General features: G+C 42.2%; 1 protein-coding gene across 1 annotated transcript in view; it reads right to left on the bottom strand.

Moving 5' to 3' along the window:
• The window catches only part of LOC100945903 (histone PARylation factor 1), a 25602-nt gene that overhangs the window by 11799 nt on the left and 2159 nt on the right, over positions 1–11644 (bottom strand). Inside the window, exons 2-5 of the mRNA XM_003792816.2 lie at positions 9144–9303; positions 7460–7646; positions 6450–6548; positions 3437–3587 (exon numbers count right to left, since the gene is read on the bottom strand). Of these exons, the coding sequence (XP_003792864.1) occupies positions 3437–3587; positions 6450–6548; positions 7460–7646; positions 9144–9303 (597 nt within the window). The remainder of the gene's footprint in view (positions 1–3436; positions 3588–6449; positions 6549–7459; positions 7647–9143; positions 9304–11644) is intronic.

Raw genomic sequence — 11644 nt, 5'->3', positions numbered from 1 at the left:
ATTCAGAAATAAAAAAGAATCAGGAGGGTGGCACCTATGGCTTAGTGAGGAGGGTGCCGGCCCCATGTACCAAGGGTGACAGGTTCAAACCCGGCCCTGGTCAAACTGCAAAAAAAAATAGCCGGGCATTGTGGCAGGCGCCTGTAATCCCAGCTACTTGGGAGGTTGAGGCAAGAGAATCACCTAAGCCCAGGAGTTAGACATTGCTGTGAGCTGTGACATCACAGCACTCTACTGAGGGCTATAAGTGAAACTTTGTCTCTACAAAAAATATATATATATATATATGTCTCAGGAGGAATCACACTACCAGACCTCAGACTATGCTATAAATCGATAGTGATCAAAACAGCATGGTACTGGAACAAAAACAGAGAGGTAGATGTATGGAACAGAATAGAGAAGCAAGAGATAAACCCAGCTACTTACCATTATTTGATCTTTGACAAGCCAATTAAAAACATTTAATGGGGAAAAGATTCCCTATTTAACAAATGGTACAGGGTGAACTGGCTGGCAACCAGCAGAAGACTGAATTTGGACCCACACTTTTCACCATTAACTAAAATAGACTCTCACTGGATTAAAGATTTAAACTTAAGACATAAAACTATAAAAATACTAGAAGAAAGTGCAGGGAAAACACTTGAAGAAATTGGCCTGGGTGAATATTTTATGAGGAGGACCCGGGAACAACTGAAACACCAAAAATACATTACTGGGACCTGATCAAAGTAAAAACCTTCTGCACAGCCAAGAACACAGTAAGTAAAGCAAGCAGACAGCCCTCAGAATGGGAGAAGATATTTGCAGGTTATATCTCCAAAAAAGGTTTAATAACCAGACTCCATAGAGAACTCAAACGTATTATCAAGAAAAGAACAAGTGATCCCATCTCAGCTGGACAAGGGACTTGAAGAGAAACTTCTCTGAAGAACACAGGCACACAGCCTACAGATATATGAAAAAATGCTCATCATCCTTAATCATCAGAGAAATGCAAATCAAAACTACTTTGAGATATCATCTAACTCCAATAAGATTAGCCCACGTCACAAAATCCCAAAACCAGAGATGTTGGCATGGATGTAGAGAAAAGGGAACACTTCTACACTTCTACACTGCTGGTGGGAATGCAAACTAATGCATTCCTTTGGAAAGAAGTTTGGAGAACACTTAGGGATCTAAAAATAGACCTGCCATTTGATCCTACAATTCCTCTACTAGGTATATATCCACAAGACCACAAATCACATTATAACAAAGATATTTGTACCAGAATGTTTATTGCAGCCCAATTCATAATTGCTAAGTCATGGAAGAAACCCAAGTGCCCATCGACCCACGAATGGATTAATAAATTGTGGGATATGTACACTAGGGAATATTATGCAGCTTGATAGAGACTTTACCTTTTTCATGTTTACATGGATGGAGCTGAAACATATTCTTCTTAGCAAAGTATCTCAAGAATAGAAGAAAAAGTATCCAATGTACTAAGCCCTACTATGAAACCAACTTATAGCTTTCATATGAAAAGCTATAACCCAATTATAGCCCAAGAAGAAGGGAAAAGGGGAGAGGAGGTGGAGGGAGGATAATTGGTGGGACCACACCTACGGTGCATCTTATAAGGGTACATGTGAAATTTACTAAATGTAGAATATAAATGTCTTAACACAGTAACTAAGAAAATGCCGTGAAGGTTATGTTTAAAAATAAACACACACATACATACACACACATATACATAAATATAATAGAAAAGGACCTGAGGGGCTGCACCTGTGGCTCAGTGAGTAGGGCACCAGCCCCATATACCGAGGGTGGCAGGTTCAAACCTGGCCCCAGCCACACTGCAACAAAAAATAGCCAGGCGTTGTGGTGGTGCCTATGGTCCCAGCTACTTGGGAGGCTGAGGCAAGAGAACCACCTAAGCCCAAGAGCTAGAGGTTGCTGTGAGCTGTGACGCCACCGCACTCTACCAAGGGTGACAAAGTGAAACTGTCTCTTAAAAAAAAAAAAAGAAAAGGACCCGAAAGTATAATCACCAGAAGGGGAGAAAAAAAAATCATGGTGATCAAACACTACAGAAACCTCATGGGGAGGGATCCAGGATAAGTATATCTATGAAATTTAAACCCTAATCATATCTTATTTACAGTTATAGGGAAGAACTAAGGAAATCTGCAAAAAAATTAGATGATGGTAGAAAAACAAAACAAAGCTCTGATTAAAGAATTTGCTAACAGCTATTATGTCCACAGAAGCACAGACTTTAGTCAAGACAAATAAGGCAAACACATTCACAAGGAATACATACAAATGGATTGTACCCTTTATCCTAGTCATAAGGTGATGACCAGAAAGGCAAAACAGCAATAAAATATCTTAAAGTAATTTAAAAGTGCCACATTGTGGCTTGGCGCCTGTGGCTCAAGTGGCTAAGGCGCCAGCCACATACACCTAAGGTGGCGGGTTCGAATCCAGCCCGGCCCACCAAACAACAATAATGGCTACAACCAAAAAATAGCCGGGCATTGTGGCAGGTGCCTGTGGTCCCAGCTACTTGGGAGGTGGAGGCAGGAGACTCGCTTGAGCCCAGGAGTTGGAGATTACTGTGAGCAGTGAAGCCATGGCACTCTACCCAGGGGGACAGCTTAAGGCTCTGTCTCAAAAAAAAAAAAAAAGTGCCACATTGTAACGTGTTTCATGATATGTTTTCAGAAATTATTTCTGGTCTTTTAGGACTAAAAGAAGAATTTCTAAGACTGCAACTTAGAGCATAAAATTTATCAGAAAATCATCCCACAGCTGAACCAAGATCAGAATCTGAAACAAGATTCTCAACACTAAGGACACTGAGGTACTTTCTTCCTAGTATTAGATCACTCAGGAGCAACACCCAGGTGAGTTCTCCTTTCAGGGACAAATGCTTCTCCACCGACTGTGTCAGGAATTCCTCCACAGAATTCTCATTTACCCCAAAACAGAATTCTTCAGCTTGTCTGTTAACTTACTTTGATATTGATAACCGAAAACCAGAAAGATCCAGAACCCCCAAAGCACCTTGCACTGTTACCAGACCTCAGTCATTAGATGTTAAATTTCCTTATGTACATATGTAAATGTTATGTGCAGAGCTGCTTTCACTTTATGAAATGATTGACACTGCAAGGTCACCAGAGTGGCAAATGCTAGAAGGAGCTACATGGCACAGCAGGGACACCCAGTTACAAGACTTTACCTGTGCTCTAACTACTGGGGCCAGCAGCCCCTACCCTTCTTGTAGCCCAGGCAGAGGACAGCCAGAGGAGCCATCCAGCTCTCTCTCAGTGGGGCTGGAGAAGGGAAAGGTGAAGTACACATGGGAAGAAATCACAGAAAATAACCTGCTGAACAGCAAACAGCAGAGACGAACACATTGAAATCGTACTTTTTTATCTCTCTGTTTCATCTTCATGGTCTTCTGTTCTAGTGAGTATCCCAGTTCTCTGGCTGTTTCTGTGAGTTTTTCATCTATGCTTTTCAAGAGGTTAATTTTCTTTTTATCTGTTACTTCTTTAAGTTTTCTCATCAAAAATAATCTGAAAAAGAAATAAAGGCCCTTATTGTCTTTCAGGCCAATATTACGTACACAGACCTTTGGAAATTAAGGGAGCTAGGTTTAAAATGTCAAATTCCATGCAAGAAAAAGTCTATAGAGTAATTACCAAAAGTTCTCTCAAACACTTCATAGTTTACTTAAAACAAGCGAAAACAATATCATTAAAAAGGCTCGGCGCCTATAGCTCAACTGGCTAAGGCGCCAGCCACGTACACCTAAGGTGGCGGGTTCGAATCCTCAGCCCGGACCCGCCAAACAACGACGGCTGCAACCAAAAAATAGCCGGGCGTTGTGGCGGGCGCCTGTGGTCCCAGCTACTTGGGAGGTGGAGGCAGGAGACTCGCTTGAGCCCAGGAGTTGGAGGTTGCTGTGAGCTGTAATGCCACGGCACTCTACCCAGGGGGACAGCTTGAGGCTCTGTCTCAAAAAAAAAAAAAAAATTATTAAAAAGCCACCAGTCACAGAAATAGCAAACATATGAAGTTTATAACATCTCTTTAATGTCTAAATCAAGATGAGATATTTAGAAAGCTAAGATTAATTAAGTTTTCATTTATATCACTAGGTATTCAAAAATGGCATACTGCTTTGGAAAAAATTTGGCATAAGAAAGTACACCAAAAAGGACACTGTTATAAATCTTAAGAATTTTTTTTTTTTTTTGAGATAGAATTTTTGTTTGTGTAGCCCTTTGCAGAGTGCTGGGCTCACAACAACCTCAAACTTTAGGGCACAAGTGATCCTCTTGCCTCAGCCTCCCAAGTAGTTGAGACTATAGGCACCCAATACAACACCCAGCTATTTTTTCTTTTGAGACAGAGCCTCAAGCTGTCCCCCTGGGTGGAGTGCCATGGCATCCCAGCTCATAGCAACCTCCAACTCCTGGGCTCAAGTGAGTCTCCTGCCTCAGCTTCCCAGGTAGCTGGGACCACAGGCACCTTCCACAACGTCCGGCTATTTTTTTGGTTGCAGCCGTCATTGTTGTTTGGTGGGCCCAGGCTGGATTTGAACCCACCACCTTAGGTGTATCTGGCTGCCGCCTTAGCTGCTTAAGCCACAGGCACCAAGCCACCCAGCTATTTTTTCAAGATGAGGTCTTCCTCTTGCTTAGGCTGGTCTCAAACTTCTGAGCTCAAGCAATCCACTGACCTCAGCCTCCCAGAGTGCTGTTAGGATTATAGGCATGATCCATTGCACCCAGCCCTAAGGGACTTTTTTTTTAGTGTTTAAATTTGTATTAGGAAAATTTCAAAACTACAAAAGAAAGTCAAAGCTACTTTATAAGCTTATACAAAAGTAGTTTTTACAAAAATAATTTTATGTTTATCACAGACAAACTATGATTTCTGCTAGCAACGTAAAAGGCTAGAGTGAGGGGCAGCGCCTGTGGCTCAAAGGAGCGCCAGCCCCACATGCTGGAGGTGGTGGGTTCAAACCTAGCCCCAGCCAAAAACTGCGAAAAAAAAAAAAAAGGCTAGAGTGAAATGCAGAGCTGGACACACAGTGTCCCCCACTCTGTAGCCAGAACCAGACTCCCAGGAGGAAGCTCACGTCTGTCTATTCACCGTAACACCTTGTTGGGCTGGGCACTGCAAAGAGCCTAAGTCCAATTTACCTATTAGGAAACAGAGGCAATACTTTATAGTAGAACCTCCCTACACTGATCACCTCAAGCTGACCTAATTTTCATAGACAGACATGCACCACATGTACATGACAGTACAGCAGGCCTAGTGTCTTATGGTGATCACTGCTGTGTGTCGACCACCAGTCCTTTGATGGGGTCAGCTTACAGAGGGTCTACTGTGTGCAGAACAAAGAACTTGTTGCCCACCCATGTCGTGACTGTCCCTTGGACACACCAGCATATACCATGTATACATGCAGCATGGCCCAGTGGTGCCAGAGGTTGCCTTAGTTTGAATCCTCCTCACTGCAGACTTGCACCATCAAATCAGAGGGAATGAAAGGGTTTCTGAGGGAGATGTTTGGAGGCCACACACACACATACTGTACCATCTGGAGTGTAGAGACTGCTTTCTCTGTTTCATGACAGTACAGCCTACATGGCTTCTGACAAATTGCTCCGCATCCTGTCTGTGGTTGACACAGCAGACTGGCCAGCTCAGCCTCTCCCCATGGAACCAGCTGCTCCCCTCGCTGCTCTCCAGGCTTCACCCAGACTGGCTACCCCATACAGATGCAAGGCAGAAAGGACACCACAGGGAGGCTGCGCTTCTATCCTGCCACCAGTGAGCATAGCCACAGAGATCTCTATGTTCTGTAGCAGCTGAGATCTCAGCACCTGTTCTTGGCTGCACTGGGTGGATAGGCAGGGGCAAGCATCCACTTTATTGGCACAGGTCATTGTCAAAGATAAGGTGTTCCTAGAGCTACTTGTGATGCTGACAGTTCTTGACTTCCCAGGTCCCCAATGGTGTCAGAGATGTAAAACTCACTGATCGGCCAGATGAGCTGCCACACTACTGTCCTTCCTGGGAGCTAAGCTGCCCCACCAGCCCTTCCAGGATTGATGATTACCTCCTTTACTCTATCACATCCTTCTGTCTGACCCTGTGCAGTGAGCACTTATAACGAACTCTTAAAGATTTTGCCATGGGCCATCTGAGGCCAAGGTTAAGTGTTTTCACTAAACAATTGTATAAGAGGTGTATGTATTTTTTGACGAAGAGTGACAAAACAGAAGTGTAGAAAGCAAAAGTCATGGAAATGATCTCTAGAAATCTACAATTTTTGGCTTGCCTCAAATCCCATTTGTAACAGACCAATGAAGTACAAAAATTATAAACACAATTATAAGTAGAACTTAAATATTTCTTACTTGACTGCAGCAAACACATTATCTCCACTAGGAACAATCATACAATTTTTCTTTGCTTCATTTATACCTACATATTCAGGAAGTTCATCAGGAGAATCCCTGTTTAAACAAAAGATATTAAAAATTTAGCTGCCCATAATTTATATTACAGACCTAAAATACCCATTTTTTTCTATTGGAACAAATTTGCCAACTTTAAGCTCTAACTTTCTCAGGAATATCTACGACAAATCTTAGTTATATATCAGAACCTAAAATTAAGATTCTTAGGACCTAGTTGCTTTTATACCCAAATACAAAGAGGGAACAAGCCTTGTCAAAGGAAGCAGGAAAAATTACACATACCATCATAATTTTAGAGTTTGTAGAAAAGAACAAAGAAAAACAGAAAAAGGACAGGATTCTTAACATAGGTAAAAAGATACTATTCATATGTATAACCAAATCCTTTTTAGTTTAAAATTGAGGAAACAATTACAGAGAGGCATTGCCAAGGCCTAGTAAGTTAATGTCAAAGCCAGAGCAGAATCCACATAACCGTTCCCAGCCTATGTGGGCTCTGTCACACCAGGATGCTGCACTGGGTGTGCATCACCTGGAGAGACCAAGGGCCACCTCTATTTCTTCTCATCCTAAACATCCTGCATGCATTCATTTAACTCTCATAATCCCGAGGTATGAGAGGGAACTGAGTCACAGTGAGCCACAGTCATTAATGACTGTCACAGGATCATACAAACAGCAGGATCAGTCCAACCCTAGAGCTCATGGAAGCACACAGATGAGGTCACAACAGTTGCTCTAAATTATCTTTCTTGGACTAAAAGAGCTCTTCTGAACCCCACAGGGAAAGAAGTTCATAACCTCAAAGAAAGGACCAGTGAGAGTAAAATCATCCCAGGGAAGGTTTGATGGTAACAGCAAAAGTGTCCAGGAAGAGGGGAAAACGAGGCCTTTCCCCAGACACATTTATACACTTTAGTATTTTAGAGAACAAAAAGATCCTTTACCTGAAATACCCCATGTGGTACTGAGTTTTATCATCTCCAATAATAATGGTCTGGAACTCAGGAGGATCATAGTAAAACCTCCAGTGAAGGTTAAAATTCAGGCCTGTTGATTTTTTCATTTTATGTTTTCCAGCAAGGATATCATAAGGACCCACTAACTGAAGTCCAAGGCTTGCAGAAAGTGAATCTATAAAGAAAACAAGCTTATTTAATCAATACTTTCTGAAGGTAGACAGGAAATAATGTCCTTTTTTTTTTTCTTTTTGAGACAGAGTCTGACTCTGTCACCCTGGGTAAAGTTTCATGGCATCATAGCTTACAGCAACCTCCAACTCCTGGGCTCAAGCGATCCTTCTGCCTCAGCCTCCTGATTAACTGGGACTACAGGTGCCCTCCACAATGCCTGGCAAGTTTTTCTATTTTTAGTAGAGATTGGGATCTCACTCTTGCTCAGGCTGGTCTCAAACTCCTAAGCTCAAGAGATCCTCCTGCTCAGCTTCTCAGAGTCCTGGGATCACAGGTGTAAGCCACCACAACCTGCCTATTTTGCATGATTTATTTTAATAACATATGATATTCCATTGCAAAGTAGCTATTCATCTATTCTACTGACGACATTTACTATTTCTAATTTTTTTCTATTCTAAAAATGCTTCAGTAAACATCTTTGGTAGTAAGTATGTATACGCAGGCAAGACTATTTTTTAAGAAACCTGTGCACAGCTCTGTCCTGTAATATTGCCAGAATTCAAAGCAGGCATCAACACACATTTCTACCAATAGTCTGTGAGTGCTTCCTAGTTTAAAAAACATACACAACACAAAAGGGGAGAGAGTGCAAAGTAACTTCACGCAATCCATCAGCAGTCCCTGTGCACCTTCTCAGAGAGAGCAACTGCACAAGAGATACACAGGGGGGTGTGTGCCTTTTCTTTTTTTTTAAGTACTAATGGTAGCATACATACATGTTCTTTTAACTTAAGATATTTAGGGCATCATACTTCATCATTTCCTAAAAATCTCCCTCAGTCTTTTCAAACTATGAATACTACTGAGTAGATATGTTATTGACAGGCATTTAAGCCATTTCCCACTTTTTTGTTTCAATAAATACCCTTGAACATAACTTTCTTCACCTGATCACAAGTTCTTAGAGAACTGCTAATCAAGACCATAACGCCTGTGATAGTCCAAGGGCTCCTTACTCTCCCAAAGAGTGCAATGACTTACCTTTACCTGTATAACAGGCAGCAGTGGCATATTCTTTTTTTTTGAGTCAGAGCCTCAAGCTGTCACCTTGGGTAGAGTGCTGCGGCATCACAGCTCACTCCTCCTGGGCTCAAGCAAGTCTCCTGCCTCAGCCTCTCAAGTAGCTGGGATCACAGGCACCCGCCACAATGCCCAGCTATTTTTGGTTGCAGCCATCATTGTTGTTTGGCAGGCCCGGGCTGGATTCAAACCTGCCACCTTAGGTGTATGTGGCCGGCGCCTTAGCCACTTGAGCCACAGGCACCGAGCTGACAGTGCCATATTCTTACAGCATTAACTTATATTTCTCTCACTACATTTCTCTTATTAGAGACATCTTTAAATATGTCCCTTGTTTATGAACTGTTTATGCCCTTGGCCCAGTCTCCTGGTTAAGTGTTCTCTAGACTTACAGAACAACACTGCAGCAACTCACCAGCTGGCTTTTCAGCATCAAGCTCCTCACAGAACTTCCAGAAGTGATAGAAATCTTCAGGTAGAGAGAGCTTATAATGACTTTCTACTTCTTTCCGAAGGTCACTGGAGACATCAGCTTCACAGGATTTACTCTTCTTCATATCAACTGGTTTTTCACTCTGAAAATTGGCACACAAAAGTTAGTTCTCCTAATCACCCTTAGTAACCTCAGTAACTTTCCCTGCCATGTTGTTACTGCTCATTCTTGTCCACCCAACTCAACGAGACACATGTTTTCTTCAAGACTCTCTAAGTGGTGTTCCTGAGTAAAATCTGGGGATTCTTTTGGGCAACAGTTTATATAGTGGTTAAGAGAGACCCCCAGAAGCCTTTAAATATACTTCTCTAAGATAAATAAAAGCATAGAAAAGAGTAGAGAGCAGGAAAAGAGGAATAAAGGCAGTTTTGGCCTCTTTTAGTTAACAGGATGTCATCATGTCTTTTGTTTAAATTTGCTGATCACAACTGAAGCACCTGTCAAAAGGACTTAACTGGGATATTCGGTAAAATCATCACTCAGCCTTCAACTTAAAAACAGATAACCTCTCTAGCACTCTGGGAGGCTGAGGTGGGAGGATCCCATGAGCTCAGGAGTTCAAGACCAGCCTGAGCAAGAGAAAGACCCCATCTCTACTAAAAACCGAAAAACTAGCTGGGCATGGTGGTGGGTACCTGTAGTCTCAGCTGTTCAGGAACCTGAGGCAGGAGGATGGTTTGAGCCCAAGTGTTTGAGGTTGCTGTGCACTATGATGCCACAATACTTTACCCAGGGTAATGGAGTGAGATTCTGTCTCAAAACAAGACATTTCCCTTTTGATATTCCAAATAAGGAGAAAGGTCAGCAACAATGATAAGTATCAAGAAGATTAGCAGGACAGCACTAAACAGTACCAGGAGTGTCCAACCTTTTTACTTGCCCATTGTACTGGAAGAAGAGTCTTGGGCCATACATTAAGTACACAAACACTAACAAAGGCTGATGAGCAGATAATGGTCTGTACATAATTTTTGAGACACTGGACACCATAGATAAGCAAAATGGTCCTCACCTAATTCACATGAGGCCCACAGACTACAGGTTGGACACCCCCATTTGAAAGTCTAGGCCAAAATCTAGTTCAGAAAAGGCCTTTTAATGCCAAGATTAGGTTATAATACTCATCTCCAGCACCTCTGCAATATAGTTTCATTATGTAAGTATGTTGGGTTTTATAACATACATATATTGGATATTTATAACTTCCTATGAAGATACTATGCTTAGCTGAACACAGTTGTCCCTATAGTTCTCTAACTAGTAGTCTTTCTGTTTAGGAACCTAATCCTTTCTATTTGGGTTAATTTCTTGTCCTTCTTATTCTATTTAGATCTGAGGTTCTCAAATGGGGGTGATTTTGAACCCCAGGGGATGTTTAGCAATAACTGCAGCCCTTTGGGTTGCCACAAGTCATGGGGATGAGGTGTTAGTGGCATCTATTGGAGTAAAGGCCAGGGATGCTGCTCAGCGCCCTGCATGCAAGGGAAAGCCCACAAACACACACAAAACAAAGACACATCTGGCCCCAAATGTCCACAGTACTAAGGTCGACAAACTCTGACCTAGATGTTTTTCTTATTTTCCATTTTCCCAACAAGCTCGAGTGCAAAAGAGACTACAAAATGTACTTATGAACCCAATGGCACATACAAGAACATTTACAATGGCACAGATTCTAAGAGCAACAAACAGAACAAATGAAATGCCTACTGGGCAGAGAACTGAGTAAAGGAAAAGTTAGCCCTCCCTCTATGCAGACTTCACATCTGAGAATATAAAGAAATCCACATCTAAGTGGGCCCTCGTTGAAGGTCAGCCCATATTGTTCAAGGGTCAAGTGTTTCCTTTTCATTAAGTAAAACAAGGCAGGCTTCCAAACACAATATTACATTTCATCGCACAAGGCACATTTCAAGACTTGAATGTGCACAGATTTTGGTATACTCCAGGGGTGGGGGCTGTCCTGGAATTAATACCCTCCATGTACCACGGGATATGGACCAATCTTGATACACATATTTAATGAAGAAAAAAGTCCTTAAAGATTATATGCAGCATGATAGCTTCTTACAAAGTTCAAAAACAACTAAAAGTGAGTATTGTTCAGGTATACCTACTCAGAGATAAAAATATTTTTAGCCATGCCTGTAATCCTAGCACTCTGGGAAGCCAAGGCAGGTAGACTGCCTGAGCTCCCAGGTTCAAGACCAGCCTGAGACACAGTGAGACGCCGTCCCCAAAAACAGCTGGGCATTGTGGCAGGTGCCGGTAGTCCCACAATGCCGGTAGTCAAGAAGCTGAGAAAGAGAATGGCTTGAGCCCAAGAGTTTGAGGTTACTATGAGCTATGATCCCACGTCACTCTACCGAGGGCAGGAAAGTGAGACTCTGTCTCAAAAAAAACAAAATAAAACAAACAAAAAA

Source organism: Otolemur garnettii, unplaced genomic scaffold, assembly GCF_000181295.1.
Source record: "Otolemur garnettii isolate 467f Iridium unplaced genomic scaffold, OtoGar3 scaffold00061, whole genome shotgun sequence".
NCBI lineage: Eukaryota > Metazoa > Chordata > Mammalia > Primates > Galagidae > Otolemur > Otolemur garnettii.
Note: the sequence above shows the minus strand (reverse complement) of the source record. Positions and strands in the feature narration are given on the sequence as shown.